The sequence below is a fragment of the Electrophorus electricus genome, chromosome 6 (genome assembly GCF_041902795.1).
Source record: "Electrophorus electricus isolate QZ-2024a chromosome 6, ASM4190279v1, whole genome shotgun sequence".
Taxonomy (NCBI): domain Eukaryota; kingdom Metazoa; phylum Chordata; class Actinopteri; order Gymnotiformes; family Gymnotidae; genus Electrophorus; species Electrophorus electricus.
The window spans coordinates 22,052,788-22,071,065 of NC_137502.1; the positions used below are offsets into that span (position 1 = coordinate 22,052,788).

The 18,278-nt window shown below is 39.7% G+C and overlaps 1 protein-coding gene across 1 annotated transcript; it reads left to right on the forward strand.

Annotated features, from left to right (window-relative positions):
- Positions 1-3,183: 3,183 nt before the first annotated feature.
- Positions 3,184-18,200, forward strand: LOC113585358 (long-chain fatty acid transport protein 2-like). Its single transcript, XM_035525661.2, has 10 exons — positions 3,184-3,744; positions 6,893-7,102; positions 7,330-7,488; positions 8,162-8,286; positions 8,401-8,595; positions 10,653-10,743; positions 11,192-11,390; positions 11,463-11,560; positions 17,317-17,447; positions 17,683-18,200. The coding sequence occupies exons 1-10, from the start codon at positions 3,270-3,272 to the stop codon at positions 17,857-17,859; spliced, it is 1,860 nt and encodes a 619-aa protein (XP_035381554.1). The 5' UTR covers positions 3,184-3,269; the 3' UTR covers positions 17,860-18,200.
- The last annotated feature ends 78 nt before the right edge of the window (positions 18,201-18,278 follow it).

Here is an 18,278-nt window from a genome sequence, read left to right on the forward strand (position 1 = left end):
AAAAACCAGTGTGGTGCAGTGAAATAAAGACTCATTTTAATTGTTTCATTCATGACTCATCACTGTGTTGTAATTTCCCTGATCTGTTCCATGCAATTATTTTTTTTCCAGTCATATTCCAGTCATATCAGTCATATTCTTACAAGTACGCCGACAAAATCAGCAATAAAGTCGCTAATACACTTCTGGAGCACATCTGTCCGAAGCCAGGAGACACCGTCGCTCTTTATCTCGGGAACGAACTGTTTTTCATCTGGACCTGGCTGGCTCTTGCGAAACTGGGCTGCCCTGCTTCATTGTTAAATTACAACATCAGATCCAAATCCCTGTTACACTGTTTCTCCTGCTGCGGCGCGAAATTTTTAATCGCAGATGAAGGTACGTCTCTTAATTTTACTTGCATTTATTTTGACCCTTGTACCTAGTCGCACTTCATTCAGAAAGACTTTTTTTACACGCAGATGAAGGTACGTCTCTATTAGTTTTCTCCAGGTATTCCTCCTAGCTTTAAAACGCAAATGAACTCTGATTATAATCTTCTTTTTTTTTCAGAACTCAGATTACAATATTTCTTGACAGATTTCCAATAGTCGCAGAGGTCGTACTGTGGACACTTCCATGAAAACCCCTTAATGGCTCGGGTTCTAATGTGTCAACTTCCTGAAACAGGCCTATCTGTAGGCCCATTGCAAATAGAGTTCAAACCAGTTTACTCTAAACTGCAATTCCATTCCATTTAACTGGAGGCCAGTGAGTAACATTTGTCACCCTACCCTTAAAAAGATCCAGAAACAATCAGTTGATTCACAAATCTTTGATAATTCATTTTCGAAATGCTCACTTCAGTATTTGCATGATGGTATGTGAGCAGTACCATAAATTTTTAGTTTATTTTTAATAAAGGGCTATATTTCCTCTGAGAGCCATATCAAAAGGATGTCCTGAACGCTCTGTGGCCACATATTTTTCGGTATGTGTGCTTCATTATGAGTGCTTGGTGTGTTTGCTGTCCTGAATGCTCTGCGGTAGCATATAACACTCCTTCATGTTGCAAGCACAATGAAAACAGTTTGAGAGCAGATAAACCTGTGTGCGTGCATTTATTTTGACCCTTGTACCTCATTCAGAAAGACTTTTTTTACACGTGAAGGATATATTTTTCTTTACAGAGCACTGCCAAGAGGGCAGCACAATTTTGACAAAACACACAGGGCTAATGTTTCTTATATGGAATGTTGTTTGTAATAAATGGTTGGAAAATAAGTGTTGTTTGTAAATGCGGGGTGGACAAAAGGTAAGGGTTAAATTTTAAGATTTCAATGATGGATGCAGGATTGGGGAAGATGGGTAAAGAAAAGACACACCCAATTAATAATGACAAAACTTTATTATCTAATAAGCAATAAAATTAAAATTGGAAAATAAGCTTTAGCTAAACCCGCAATTCGGGGTTCAAGCACATACAGGCAAAAGGGACCCGCAAGTCTTATGTGTCAGCCATTATCCTGTTGGTAATCTGGTATCAACATATAGCATTATAGTTCGCTGGTTCTCTGTTATTTCCAGGACTGGTAAAATCTGAAATAATTGTTCATGGAAAAACAATATTTTGCACGTTATACGTCTGTAAAGCTTAGTTTGAATTGACAGAGCATTAGTTTGTAACTGCTGTTTAAAAATCTAAAATAAATTCTTTGTTTTTAGTAACAAATGACAGTAGCATGGCCTTTTAATTCCCAAACCTATAATTTGGCAGTGCAATTATTTTTTTTCCAGGGGCAAATGACATTGAGATAGTCATGGTCAAGGCCAGAGGCAGGATTACTGACAACATACTGCATACTCTTATGAAAATCAGTGAGCTAATGAATTTCCCACATACCAGGACACTGTAGCACAAAATCTGTCTGCCTCTGCCAGAAGGCAGAAACATTGCAGTGGGTGCAAGATAATGACCCCAAATTCAAATCAAAATGCACACAGAAATTCTTGCAGGACTCAAAATGAGTTTTGTAATGGCCCTCTTTGAACACATTTGAAAACCTATAGCATGTATTAGGTGCAGTCCACAGGCAAAAACTGAAGAATATCAAGGAACAGGATATGTTCTGCATGGAGGAGGGATTCAAGATGGGGATTCTTGGCTATTTTTAAGTGTTTATCCAGGTGTAAATTACTGCAGTTATTATATATTTATTCGTGCAAATCACATCCCTATTTCCGTACCAAAAACAGTTTTGCTTGTTTTCAATTATTTGTTCTTGAACGTTTTTAAACATTTTTGAAAAAGAATCAGACGAATAGAATGTCCCGCGTTCTAAATAGCCTATAATGTTACAAGGTGTAGATCAGTATATCAGTTAAATCTGTATCTTAACATTTTCTTAACATTTTTTTTCCCGATATATAGTCGTTCATTAAAGGTTTTCCTTATACTTTACAGTGACTGTGATAACCCACCCGTCCAATAAGAAAGACAGCAAGCAGTGGAGTTGCACAGCCCAGAAAACGGTTATAAACCAAAAAATCATCACAGTGATTTTAAGACCCAGCTGTTATGGCTGAAATGGGACCAACACACACCCCGTATTCAAAATGTCAATATGGCAGTGAAAAAAATAGTCTGCACAACTTGTGCATCGCTCCTCGTGATTTCTCAATATATAGGATTTGTTAATATGATTTATCTTGTTCGAAAAATTAGAGTAATAGTAAATACAGTCACTGTAGCTGTCAATGGCATCAAATGACATTGAGCCATGTTTGTATACTTCACGTAGGCATTAAACAAAATTTGGTAATTTTGCTTATCTTTACTTAAATGTAGCCGTTGTATTTAATTAATTTAGATACACAACGATCATGGAAATTAAGCGATCATTTGACTGTAGGCTAATTACAAGTGAAATACATGGATATTACTCGATAATTTGATTGTAAGATATTCGACTTTCTGTGGAATTAAAGATCATTTATTTGGTTTCAAACTTTCTGCATATACAGTTTTCCAATTCGTTGCAACTGATTGCTCACAAACAATAAATTCGTTCACAACTCACTAGCACTTTTTACATGTGAAAAATGTGTGACGAACATGTAAAGAATGAGTCCCAGGTTCCGCTCCTTTTGATACCGCCTCGCATTCCCATTGGCTTTTGAATCCCAAGTCTGGTTTTACCTTAGGAGAGAACTGATTTGGTCAGCAGCTGCTGTAGTAATGGCAGGGGGATTTTAATAGACTTTGTCAAACAGACAAAACTTTTTTTAAAATGTCTCTTTTGTACACAGTGTTGGCGGGCTTGGGTATCCTGCCTCTTCTGATTTATGTTCGTTTTCCGTATTTTGTGCAGGATATTATTTACATAGTGAAGGGAATTCGCGTTGCGCTTCGGATAAGAAAGTTCAAGAACTTAGTTCCCTGTTATACAATCTTAGATTGCTTTTTGGACGCTGTTAGAAAGCACCCTAAAAAAACGTTTATTATTTTCGAAAATCAGTCATATTCTTACGAGTACGCCGACAAAATCAGCAATAAAGTCGCTAATGCACTTCTGGAGCACATCTGTCCGAAGCCAGGAGACACCGTCGCTCTTTATCTCGGGAACGAACCGTTTTTCATCTGGACCTGGCTGGCTCTTGCGAAACTGGGCTGCCCTGCTTCATTGTTAAATTACAACATCAGATCCAAATCCCTGTTACACTGTTTCTCCTGCTGCGGCGCGAAATTTTTAATCGCAGATGAAGGTACGTCTATTAATTTTACTTGCATTTATTTTGACCCTTGTACCTAGTCGCACTTCATTCAGAAAGACTTTTTTTACACGCAGATGAAGGTACGTCTCTTAATTTTACTTGCATTTATTTTGACCCTTGTACCTAGTCGCACTTCATTCAGAAAGACTTTTTTTACACGCAGATCAAGGTACGTCTCTATTAGTTTTCTCCAGGTATTCCTCCTAGCTTTAAAACGCAAATGAACTCTGATTATAATCTTTTTTTTTCAGAACTCAGATTACAATATTTCTTGACAGATTTCCAATAGTCGCAGATGTCGTACTGTGGACACTTCCATGAAAACCCCTTAATGGCTCGGGTTCTAATGTGTCAACTTCCTGAAACAGGAGTGCTTGGTGTGTTTGCTGTCCTGAATGCTCTGCGGTAGCATATAACACTCCTTCATGTTGCAAGCACAATGAAAACAGTTTGAGAGCAGATAAACCTGTGTGCGTGCATTTATTTTGACCCTTGTACCTCATTCAGAAAGACTTTTTTTTACACGTGAAGGATATATTTTTCTTTACAGAGCACTGCCAAGAGGGCAGCACAATTTTGACAAAACACAAAGGGCTAATATTTCTTATATGGAATGTTGTCTGTAATAAATGGTTGGAGAATAAGTGTTGTTTGTAAATGCGGGGTGGACAAAAGGTAAGGGTTAGAGTTTAAGATTTCAATGATGGATGCAGGATTGGGGAAGATGGGTAAAGAAAAGACACACCCAATTAATAATGATAAGCAAGACACAGAGAGAGCAAGAGACGCAGCTGCTAGGAAGTGGTCCATAGTGTACACACGTAGTGTAGAACAAAAAACAAGAATATAATCCGTGAGGCAACATGGGGCTCTGTCGTATACGTCAGTCATAAGACCATTAAAGTGCAGTGCCGCCTTCCGGTACCTGTGCTTTTAAATAACGAGGGAGGGAAATGTGAAACAGGTGTGTGATTCATATAAAGGTGATTGGGAGTTGGGCATAGTAGGCGTGTCCTTCCTGCTTGGATGGCCGTCCACCCGTGACAGGCTGTTTAAGATCATATTTTGTCCGTCTTGCAAACATTAAAGGTTCATGATTTTCAAAGGTTTACAAGCAGGCCAATCAGGGTTAAAATTCTGTGATGATCTCACCTACTTTCCCTCGCTTCTGTCCATTTAGGTAATTAAACGCGATGCCAATGGTTGCATGCAAAGTAATTAACTGTATTCTGTAGAGCCTGCTAATGGCAGGTCTGGCTCAAACTCAGCAGTCAACATCATTCAGTAATTACATGTATGACTGTAAAGTGTTTTGTTGATTTTGTGTTGATTGCTGGTATGTGAGCAGTACATTTAATTATTAGTTTGTTTTTAACAAAGGGCTGTATTTTCTCCAAGCGCTGCATTAAAATATGATTTGACAGAAATGAACTCCTCAAAATGTGCGTACTTAATGGCCTGGATGCTCCGTGGTAGCATATAACACTTTTTGATGTTGCAAGCAGTGTTGCGTGTTGCAAGCAGATAAAGCTGTGTGCTCACACACAAACCTGAGCCACAGTCTTTAATGACAAACCCAGGAGGCAACGCTAGAACGGTACTGTCTTAACGGTGTGTATGTATGCTGAATAATGGCATGTTCTCTGCTTCTGTGTGTGTTTGTTGTTAGGAACTAGTTCATTAGGCATAGGTATTCAGAGATGTGGGATTTTATGTGGCATGTGTGAATATCTGATGGACCAGAAGATAACCCTTATGTTACAGAGGCTGAACAGTCATGCCTGCTTCTATATAACTTGTGTTAACCTGCTAAGTGTTAAACTGTGTTAACCATCATCTGGTATCATCTGATAATGCTGGGTCCACATAATATCATGGTGACTGTATGTTGAATCATGGAATGTTCTCTGCATGCTAAGTCATGGCATATTCTATGTGTGTTTGTGTGTGCTGAGTTATGACATGTCTCTGTGTGTATGCTGAGTTATGACATGTCTCTGTGTGTGTGCTGAGTTATGACATGTCTCTGTGTGTGTGCTGAGTTATGATGTCTCTGTGTGCATGCTGAGTTATGACATGTCTCTGTGTGTGTGCTGAGTTATGATGTCTCTGTGTGCATGCTGAGTTATGACATGTCTCTGTGTGTGTGCTGAGTTATGACATGTCTCTGTGTGTGTGCTGAGTTATGACATGTCTGTGTGTGTGTGCTGAGTTATGACATGTCTGTGTGTGTGCTGAGTTATGACATGTCTCTGTGTGTGTGCTGAGTTATGACATGTCTCTGTGTGTGTGCTGAGTTATGACATGTCTGTGTGTGTGTGCTGAGTTATGACATGTCTGTGTGTGTGTGTGCTGAGTTATGACATGTCGCTGTGTGTGTGCTGAGTTATGACATGTCTCTGTGTGTGTGCTGAGTTATGACAGGTCTCTGTGTGTGTGCTGAGTTATGACATGTCTCTGTGTGTGTGCTGAGTTATGACATGTCTCTGTGTGTGTGCTGAGTTATGACATGTCTCTGTGTGTGTGCTGAGTTATGACATGTCTCTGTGTGTGTGCTGAGTTATGACGTCTCTGTGTGCATGTTGAGTTATGACATGTCTGTGTGTGTGTGTGTGTGTGTGTGTGTGTGTGTGATGTGACCAGACAACACGGACACTTACTGCGTGCATGGATGATCCAGAACATAAACGAACAGCAGTGGTCAATACCAGAAAAAAACAATACCAAAAAAAACCAGATAAAAGTTAGCAGTACAATGTAGGCTAGCCTGAAGTGCAAATTGTAACAAGCAATAGTCAGAACCAAAAGAATGATAAACAGGCAGAGGTGCAAAAGGATCATTCAGAAAACTGAAATCCAAAAACAAGCAGGATTAGATACACAGTTAAGGCAGTTAAGGGCGTTAAGGGAAATATTCTCATATTCTTTTGTAATATAGGCAGTGAGGAAAATAGCGGAAACAGGCTTAAATAAACAGTCATAATGAGATACATGTGCAATGACTTCGTATTCAGGAGATGCTTTCCTAGAGCTTGCAGGGAGGATTAGTCCCATGTAGCAGGGCCAGAGGGCAGCATGACAGTGTGTGTGTGTCTACTGAGTCATGGCATGTCTATGCAAATGTGCTCTCTCTCCATAGATGTGCGGGAGGCTGTGGAGGAGGCGCTTCCTGCACTTCGACAGCAGCAGGTGTGTGTGTATCTGCTGGGAGAGAGTTGTGAGACAGATGGCATCACCTGCCTCAGTGCAAAGATAAACGCCGCACGGGATGATCAGCCTCCGGTGTCACTGCGCTCCACAATCACCATCAAGAGTCCTGCACTCTACATCTTCACTTCAGGAACTACAGGTGAGAAAGCTGCACACACACACACACACAGACACACATGCAATCACTTACGTCCATCACATACCGTACGTTCACACACATGCACGCACACATACACAGACACACACAATATAAAGGGACATATAAAGAATATGTAAACCCAAAATGTTTTTCACAGATGTTTGTGGACATCTTTAAACTCTTAAAGTGCTTGTGTGCATGTGTGGGTGTGGGTGTGTGTGTTTCAGGTCTTCCAAAGGCAGCTGTGATAAGTCATGAGAGAGTTTGGCTGGCTTCCTGCTTGCAGAGCATGTCTGGGGTCTGTTCTGATGATATTATTTACGTCTGTCTTCCTCTCTACCACAGCGCCGGCTTTCTCATGGGTCTGACTGGAGCCATCGAGCGTGGTGAACCAATACTCCTAACACTTGCATTTAATCATGTGGCAGATGCTTTTATTCAGACTCAAGGAGCTTGAATTTTAATTTTAAGGTGTAATAGTACAGTAACAACCTTCCATTACACACATGTAGGAAAGAATAAAGTGAAGATTTTAAATATTCTAGAGATGCAGTGTGAAGAGTTCCTAATCTGAGAAGAAGGCACAAACACTGAAAACTGAGATTGTTTGGATGTTAAAGGAGGACATGTCACACACACAGCTTGATCTCAGTGATTGAGTGTAGTTCTCCACCCAAATGTAGACAGAGCATGGAGGGTATATCAACATCTCCCACGTCCTGCCTCATTCACTGAAAAGTCCAGCTCTTTTTCTGAGTGAAATTGGATGTAGGATTTGGATTGTAAGGTCAGCCTCAGAATGAAATGTTCTACACTGGTCAGTCCTGCTTAGATTGTTCATTAATATGCTGTTAATGAACAAATACAAACACAAGAAGCATATACATGCATTCATAACATATGACTGTCTATAAGCTGTGCAGGTTTTAGCCTGCTAGTGATGCTAGTTGATGTGAATGTTATGCTCAACTATTAAATTGCCTGCCCTTTGCATTTTTGTTGTTGTATGTGCATACCTCAAATTATTGCCTGAATGTGCATGTGCATGTATGTGGTTAGGCATCACGGTTCTGTTGAGGCGGAAGTTCTCTGCATCTCAGTTCTGGAACGAATGCAGGAAACACAATGTGACGGTGATCCAGTACATTGGAGAGACCATGCGCTACCTCTGCAACACACCCAAGGTGACACGCCAGTCCTCACAGAAGCTAACACACCAATCCTCAGACTTACACCAACACCAGCCTTCTCAGATACACACCCAAAGTCTATTTGTCTGTTGTGCATTTGTGTCTCAGTTGGAGAATGACTGCGTGCACAATGTGCGGATAGCGATTGGGAACGGTATTCGTGCCGACACATGGGTGGACTTCCTGCAGCGTTTTGGACATGTACGGATTTGTGAGTGCTATGGCGCCACAGAGGGAAATGTCGGCTTTGTAAACTACACTGGAAAGATCGGAGCTATTGGACGAATGAACGTGTTTGTAAAGGTTAGAGAGGGAGCTTGCTATACCTCACTGCACTTCACTACTGTTAATTACAGCTCACTATACTTGACTTCAGCTCAGTACCACTAAGACAGCTGACATACAGCTCACGGCCACATTTACAGATCACAACCACTTACTACTGCTTACTGTCACTCATTGCAGCTCACGACCACTCACTAACAGTCATTACAAGAGATGCACCCATTGCAATTTTTTTTGGTCGATTCCGATTTCCAATTTTTAAAAACACATCACTGGATGATTCTGATTTATGTTCATTTAACACATAATCAATTACCAGCCAGTTCCGGTCACCGGGCGATTGGATCTCTAGTCATTACAGCTCATGACCATCCAGCCAATTCCGGTCAATGGCCAGTTGATCAGTGCATCTCTAGTTATTACAGCTCACAACCACTCCCTACCACTCATTTCTGCTCATTACAGCTCTTTACCACTTTTTAACACTCACTACCACTGACTACATTATGATCTATAAAACTCATGATCACTCACTACAGCTCATTACAGTCACTACTACTAGCAGGCATTACAGCTCACTACCACTCTTTCTACCTCACAAATGCTCACTAAAGCTCATTAATGCTTATTATGGATAATTACAGTTCACTACAGCTCACAATTGCTCATTACAACGCAGTACCTCTCATTAAAGCAAAATATTATTTTTTCTCATAAAGGAAAAATATTCCTATTTTCCTTAACTCTGTCCCTCTGGTCCCACCGTCTCACGCGCCTGTGTCTGGTTGACCTCAGAATGAATGACACAGGGTCAGAGATGCTGAGAAGCACGTACACTTTATTCAGAGATACTTGAGAATATATACATGGCATAGCAGATGAGTAAGCAGAAATATGTAAATGACAGCAGCTACAACATGTTGGGACATAATGTTCCCATGTAATATGATATGGGCTGTATAGAGTGAGACAGTAACTGCAGACCATTTCACATAGCCTTGCGCCTATGAGAGAGAGAGAGAAAAAGAGAGAGAGAGAGAACTATTTACAAAAAAGGAGTCATATTGTAGAGAATTGCATTGTATTGAGAGTCGCGTTGTAGAGAACACTCAAAACCCAACTGCTCATCATACCTCTGTAATGCCCACTGCCACTCTTTACGGCTCACTCTCCCACATTACAGCTAGTATAATTCACTACTGCTTATTACAGCCTACTATCATTCATTACAACACACTACTGCTCATTACAGCTTATCACCATTTAATACAGTTTGCTACAGCCAACGCTCAAAAATGCTCGCAAATGTTCATATCCTCTCCCTCCCAGCTCTCAACTGCTTGCTACAGTTAATTACAGCTCACAACTGCTCACGACATCTCTCGACAGCTGTAGCGGGAAATATTGCTTATTGCCCACTACAGCTCATTATAGTTCATGACTGCTCTTAACCACTCAGTACAGCTCATTAAAGTGAAATATAGCTCACTACCACTGACTACCGCTCACTAAAGCTTACTGCTGTTCATTACAGTTCACTACCTCTTACAGTTCATGACTGCTCATTACAGCTCTCTAACTAGCTCTACCACAAGCTCTACCACTCATTACAGTTCACTGCAACTTACTCCAGCTCACTACACTCATTATAGCTCAGATAGACTCACTACCACCCACTACATCTTAACACCATTGACTATTGCTCATTACATCACAATATCACTTATTATAATGCATTAAAGCTAATTACCACTCATGATACCTCCTTACAACTCACAGTTCATGGTCACTCATTACAGCTCACATCAGCTTAATATGGCTCAGTACATCTCAATACAGTTCAGTACCATTTATTACAGTTTACTACCACTCAGTAAAGCTCACCACCACTCACTAGAGCTTAATACCACATCAAAACTCACTATCCCTTAACTTACTACAGCTCACCCCTGATTGCCCATTGCAGCTACCTAACAAGTACATTAGTACAAATAATGTACACTATTATGTATAATATTAGTAATATTTTCCTGTTTTTTTTGTATGTGCCTGTGTGTATGTGCATGTGTGTGTAGAAAGCCTCACACTTTGCTCTTATTAAATATGATACTGAGAGGGAAGAACCAGTCAGAGATTCCAGAGGTTTCTGTATGGAGGTTGTTACAGGTAGGCCTATACTGGTTACAGGTAGGCCTATACTGGTTACAGGTAGGCCTATACTGGTTACAGGTAGGCCTTTATGCAGCACTATTACTGCTGTGAGAAGAACACTGTAACTGCTGCCCACTGGTGTTGAACACATGGTTTCATAATAAAACCCTTTTCCTGCATGAAAGATGTTTCAGACACACTAGGAAAACATGAGCTAAACATGTAGACTATGTGTTAGCAAACACTAATGATCTGTTAGGAATATAATGGTTTTGCATCTCGTTGCACACTGTGCTGTGCTACTGCATGGGTCACAGTCTGATTTAAAACAGTAGTCCAACCAGCAGCTGAATAGAATGACAGTGGTGAGGTACTGTGAGTGTGTGTGTGTGTGTGTGTGTGTGTGTGTATGTGTGTGTGTGTGTGTGTGTGTGTGTGTGTGTGTGTGTGTGTGTGTGTGTAGGTGAGACAGGCCTGCTAGTGGCTAAGGTCACTAAAGTGGCTCCGTTTAGTGGCTATGCAAACAACCAACAGCAGACAGACAAGAAGACACTGAGGAACGTGTTTCAGGAGGGAGATGTGTACTTTAACAGTGGAGACCTCATGAGAGTTGACCGGGAGGGCTTCGTCTATTTCCAGGACCGAATTGGGGATACTTTCAGGTATTCGTTCTCCAAGCCAGCTAAGCCTGTTAATGTTTATATTCTGTGTAACCTGTTTTTCCCATGTGGCAGGTGGAAGGGAGAGAATGTTGCTACCACTGAAGTCACTGATATTTTAATCATGCTTGATTTCATCGAGGAGTCAAATGTCTATGGAGTCAAAGTGCCAGGTAATGAATTCATTATGCAGAATGCAGCTCTAGGCAAGTGCCAGTACAAAAATGTATTATCATGATAATTACCTAGTCTTTTATCATGATTTATTATATTATCACAATATGGTAAAAATCAAGCAAAACTGAACAAACAAACAGTATGCTTAAGAAGAAAAACGATGTAATTGTTTACTTTTGTACAGCACTGCTGTGCTGGTAATGGCACAGCAGTTTTCATTAGGTTTCCAAAATACAGGCTTTTCAGCTACTTGAACGGCAGTCTTTTTGGCAAGAAATGATGCTATTGCATGATTAGGACAATATGCAGTATTCATTTAAACCTTACAGGTGTCAAATGTAACATGACAGTGACTGTTAAAGAAACACTTGCTGGACATTATATTTAACTTTCAAGGTTTCACAAGACTACAAGGAAATGGTTTATATTTATTGCTGAGCAATTATGTTTGCCTTTTTTGTGGGCAGGCAGGAAATCTAGCATATGCGTTTATACTCTTGCATTGACAGAGTCAACAGCCCCAAGTAATGTGATTTATTACTTTATATATATATATATAATTTTATTTATTTATTTATTTATTTACAATACGTTGAACTCAGTAAATAAACTTTTTTTTTTTTTTTTGTGTAGGAAGCAAAAACCTCTGCATCTCTGATATTTATTCAAATGTAATGCAACTAGTGCAACTAGTAACTAGTGCAAGCTTACCTGCAGCCTTAATCAGATGTAAATATGTGACTAATGAGCCCCCATATGTTGTATGGGTTGTTTCTAGTTGATGGTTAGTTTAAAATATACTTTATACTTTATAACAGACTGGCTCCAATGACAAAGCAACAAGTCTTCTGAATACTTAAAAAAGTAGTCACATATGAGCAGACATTCAGCAGCAGACAACAGTACAGTGAGAAATGAACAAGTCATTTATATTTAGGAAAAGGTTACCGCAGTAGCACCTGCCTTGATAATGTCATATTTCGTAGTGTTGGTCTTACTTCATATTCGATTAATTGTAAAATTAGTAAGCTTATATTTCAAGCATAATTGTTTGAAATTTGGATGGGTGATTGTAAGTGTTTATGATACATAAGCCTGACCTGTAGGATTAATAGAGTACAGGTTACAAAGACAGAACATATCACTTTGCTCAATACATTTATGATATTGTTTAAACTGCATAATGACTAGAAATTCATGCATTTTCTAGTTATCACAGGATATAATGCAACCACATAGACATATATGCTTTGCCATATATATGGTACGTGACTGTAAATAAATGTATCCCATATGTCAAATCCCAGTCACCCACAGGAAGTAGCATAAACTAAATGGATTGGTTATTTTACTACACTCTGTGCATAATTATTAGGCAAGCTGTATTTTTGAGGATTCATTTTATTACTGAACAACTACAGTGCTCTTGGTTACTCCAAAATGTTAATAAACATCGAACCTGAATATTTAAGAAAGTAGAAGTGAGGTTTTGGCTTTCTTAAGAAAATATCTATGTGTGCATAATTATTGGGCAACTATTAGTGCACAAGGGTATTATGTAATTATTATTTCACTTGTTTATTTTCATCTGTTGAAGTGAGAATAATAAACAAACAACTCAATTTACAAATAAACATTTCTGACACTTCAAAAATATATATATAAAAAATCAGTGACCAATATAGCCTCCCTTCTTTTCAATTACAGTTACAAGCTTTTCATTCTTGGAGTCTGTTAGTTTCTTAATCTGCAACCACAGCCTCCCAGACACTTTTCAAAGAGTTGTACTGTTTTCCTTCACTGTAAATCTCCCATTTAAGAATGGCCCACAAGTTCTCAATAGGGTTTAGGTCAGATGAGGAAGGGGGTCATGCCGTTCTTTCATTCTTTAAGGCCTTTACTGGCTAGCCACGCAGTGGAGTAGTTCGATGCATGCGATGGAGCAATGCATTAAAATCATGGTCTGCTTGAAAGATGCAGACTTTTTTATGAACCACTGCTTGAAGAAAGTGTCTGAATACATCTTCAGATATTTCTTGGCCCAGTCTTGACGTTTCACCTTATGTGTCTTGTTCAGTGGTGGTCAGATTTCAGCCTTCCTTTACCTGACCGTGTCACTGAGTACTGAACACCTTGTACTTCTGGGCACTCCAGTTGGGTTGCAGTTCTGGAATACGACAGTACTGGAGGATAACGGGTTCCTGGTCACTTTATGTTTGATTCTTCTCAAATCTTTGGCTGTTCATTTGCGTGTTCTCACATTTCTTGTGACCCTGTTGAGTATTACCAGTAAGCTTGAGGTTGGAAAATATGCATAAAAATGATTATATGGTCAAAATTCTCTCTTGCCTTATAATTGTGTACACCGTGTATAGTTAGCTAGAGGTGTACTTTGATAGGGCTGTCTAGTTCTGATAAGGCAGACAAATCTAGTGATCTAGGTTAGATGTCTCCGGAATGCCAGCTTTATATATAAATATGTTGAGAGTCATATGACAACATTAGTACACTGTCAAATTACAGGATTCCTGTCAAATTACAGGATTTACTGATGATTTTAGTACAAAAAACATTCTCTATAGAGAACAAACCTTAATATGCCATTTAAAAAAATTCTAGAGCAAAATATCTGTTTATTAAGCTTACTCACTCTGAGCCAACATGTTATTGTGCGCAAGACTGTGTACTTGAACAGATCTTTCTGTAGCTGCATTGGTATTGTCTCATCTTATAGAGTGTCTCTGATGTGATTGAAGTTGGTCCAAGCGGCTTTCCTTTCTGGACCAGTGCTCCAGTCGTGCCGGTTCTGTAGTGACTCCAGGGTTGCCATGAATAGTTTTGGCTAGATGAAATCTCCCTGGTGCACAACATTCACAATCTCTGACACACAGCTCCTCAAACGGTGTTATCTCAGTCTTCCAGCCTGTGTTCGGTTCCTCCAGCAGAGCAATGTATATCTGGCCTATTGAATTGTCTTGAAGGGTGTTCAGTACAGCCTGAAATTCTGCTGAATTGAATGTTTTCTTGTAATCCATAGTGCATAGTGGTATGCAGTATTTTTTGCTCTTTTTTTTGCATTTCTTGCTTCATGCTGTGAATATGGTTGATAGTTGGAAAGCCTTTTCTAAATCCAGCTTGTTCCTGGCTCATTTGTTCTACCAACACTCCTCTCACATGGTTCAAAATAATATGGTTGAACACCTTAGACACTTGTGATAAAGTGATCAGTCTGTAGTTGCATAGAACTTCCATAGATGTTCCATAGAACTTATAAGATGAGACGATTCCAGTTCACCTTTTTTCATGAGGATGGTCTTAGACGCCTTCCATGATGACAATTATCTCCGTGCCCTTATGTAGGGAATGAAGCATAAAGCCAATGCTTTGTACATGGCCGGGCGTCCTGTCCTCCTGTCCTGAGGTATTTACACTTGATTTTGTCTTTCCTGGACATTTCCCACTTCTCTGAACTCACTGCTTTGACCTCATTGCAAGTTATTACTTGGATAGCATCAATGTTGTTTTTTGTTGTCTGGCAGATGAGGAATACAGTCCAATATAAACATTCTCGCAGATCGTTTCATCTTAGAGCAACTAAGGAGTTCTCACTCCTTGATTTTTCAGTGCTGCATGAAACTTGTTTGAGTTGCAGTACTTTTTCCACTTTCTTAGAAGTTAGTTCTCTGCTCCATAACGTCTCTCAGTTTACGCTTTCTATTACCTTCTGCCTTCAATTGAGCAATTTTCAGAATCTTTTGGATTGTTTTTAAGATCATGTGTGTTTTTGATGTTTTCTTCAGTTTGCTCAACACTTTTACAGCATCTTGGATGATTTGAATGAACTGAGTATAGTCCTCATCAATGCTTATGCTGTACTTTATTTCTAAATTCTTTGATGCCAATTTTTCAGCAAAACATCACCCATGAATGCATTAAAATTTTATCACCGTGTAAGTGCTTTGATCTTGGCATAGAATCTCTCCACTTCGCTTTCCTCTGCTTGATGGGATAAGCACTGCAATTATCAGGAAGCTGATGTGATGTGGCAGTCCAGCATTTGCTGCACAATTGACCTTTTGGCATCAGGGTCCGCATGTAACCCGGCTGAACGTCCGGAATCACACGCCTCTCGCGGATCTCAGTCAGATATCGCCGAATATAATCCACCATCTCCTTGGCTGTACTCCCACAACACACATGCATTTTTGCCTCTTTGTCTCTTCAAGTCCATTATTATGGCATTTTTGGGGAGTTTAGTACAAAGGCATCTTCGAATTGTGGCAGGCAACACCGTGTGTTTTGGGAATTTGCACCATTTCCAGGTATTCTAAACAACAAGAGTTTGCTGAAATGCAGGGAGATGTTTAACACACATAGCTAGCTAGCTATAGACTTTAATGTTACTAATGATAGACTGCATGCAGCAGAAAGAAAATGTGCATCTATTAGCTAGCTACATAATATTTCAATATTTTAATTATTAGAACACAAATCTGAGCACAACCTGAAACCTGTCAGCTCACCTCAGTTTTGGGTCAGGTTGCAGATCTCTGCTTGTGTTGAGTAACTTTCATGCTTCCCAGACATTATGCATATTAGCCAGCTGTCTGTGATCACCTGTCCTTCATTTTATCCATAGCAAAAATGTTTCCATATTTCCAATTTAAACTTTTTTTTTGATGGAGGGTTCTGGGGTCATGCAACCTTCAACTGTGCTCTGGTGTCTCCCTCTCTCTATGTTTACATCTCCCTCACAGAGGACAGTGATGTGTGATCAGAGCTCCACACTGTAGCGCATGTGAGTTTGCCAGAGCAGGGCCGTTTGGTGTCTCGGGTGACATAAGCAGCTTTTTAAAATGTAGTGACGGTCTTTTGAAGTGTCCACAATAACGTTACCATACATCGTTAATATTGTTATATAATGTATTACCATATATAGTTGCATGACTAAGCAATTCCCATTAGGCACTATTACACCACAGCAGGAGCTGTTCAGTGATTAATCGCTCCAGAGGTCAAACAGGTCCAGGGCTCTTGGACCACTTTATGGTACTGTTGGAGACAAGCTGGCTAAGATGCTAGATTAGCTATATTAGTTTAGCAGCACACTCTTATTTTTCTTCAATGTCATATTCTTGTATCTTTGTAATTTGCATTTGGATTTGTGTGGCTTTTTTTAAGCTTATACCATGATTTTATTTTAATCTTTTGTTAATGTATCTACAACCTCCAAATTATTTCTCATTGTACCTATAGTGAGAATAAAAGTATCATCTTAGCTTAGCTGCAGTAGCATAATGGTTTTGACATAGCACACAAAACAAAATGAAAAAAGGCTTTTATCAGAGTGGCTTTTTAATATTATTTATTGCCATCTTTGGCTGTTTGCTTAGTTCCTCGTCTTCTTGCTGTGGTTTATTTTTGTTCTAGGAGAGGCACATGAAAATCCTGTCAAATGATATTCAGTTTATGCTTAATTGTAAATTGTTTCCTGTCGAAAACATTTCCACCACAGATTTTGTGATTATTAAAATTTTGTCCAACTGACCTTCCCAAGATTTAGTGCTGCCATTAAACTACATAACCCACTTCAGCTAAAAGCCTTTGTTAACGTACAGACACACATTTCTAGTGTTTTTAATGAGGATTTGATTTGCTGAGTATGCAATCCCTCATATAAGTGTGTGTGTGTGTGTGTGTGTGTGTGTGTGTGTGTGTGTGTGTGTGTGTGCGCGCGCGCGCGTGCGCTTAGGTCACGAAGGTCGAATAGGAATGGCTGCTGTGAGGTTGAGAGAGGGGATGGCTTTTGATGGCTCTGTCATGCATCAACACGTGGAGAGCTACCTGCCTGCATACAGCAGACCACGTTTCATTAGGATCCAGGTAAACATTCAAACTCCCTCACCGCCCAATCACTGGCACTGAAATGACACACAAACTTCTTCATTTAAAATGTCCCAATATCCATCATTCTTACAGTCCATTGGGCTGGGACAATGTCCAGGTTTTTTGTTTTTACCACGGTTACTGTTTCTAGTCACTTGAATGGAAGGGCTATAGACAATTTATGCAGGACCATGAATCACAGTAAGTCTAAGTTCCCCCTGCTGTCCTCTAGAGGGCGATGAACATCACCAGCACCTTTAAACAAATGAAGGTGAAGCTGGCTGAGGAGGGATTCAACCCAAAGACCATCCAGGACCCACTTTACTTCCTGGATGATGAGAAGAAGACTTACGTGGCCATGACGGAGGATATTTTCAGTTCCATCTGTGACGGAAGACTGAGATTATAACGAGGAGGATGGAGAGAGAGAGAACTTTCATTCAGCCTGTAACAACACAACTGCCAATCAAGTGCCTTAAAATCAGGGAAAGTTTATTTTCTATTTAAACAGAGCCAAACATAACCAAAATGTGATTACACTGGTGCTAGGCCACAAAAATAACAGATTTTTTACATGAATTCTGAATTAAGTAATAAAAGTAGCCATAGCACAGATCTCTGTTTAATACCAAAAGCAATGATTTTTGTATAATTTTGAAAATAATTATGAAGGTGGGGGCTGTGGGTTAATGATTAATTAAAGAACCAGTGGGAAATCTAAAGTTAATAAAGGTTTGTAAGATATTTGTATTTATGTGCGTGCTACTTTAGTAGTTGGGTGTGTGTGCGCATTTGTGTTATTTGGTGGGCAGTGGTCTGTGGTGTGGG

Bases quoted from the DNA above. Each gene is read 5' to 3' on its own strand.
- LOC113585358 (XM_035525661.2), top strand. From the start codon at position 3,270: ATGTCTCTTTTGTACACAGTGTTGGCGGGCTTGGGTATCCTGCCTCTT. The intron at 3,745-6,892 runs GTACGTCTATTA...CTCTCTCCATAG, and splicing joins ATTTTTAATCGCAGATGAAG to ATGTGCGGGAGGCTGTGGAG. The intron at 10,744-11,191 runs GTAGGCCTATAC...GTGTGTGTGTAG, and splicing joins CTGTATGGAGGTTGTTACAG to GTGAGACAGGCCTGCTAGTG.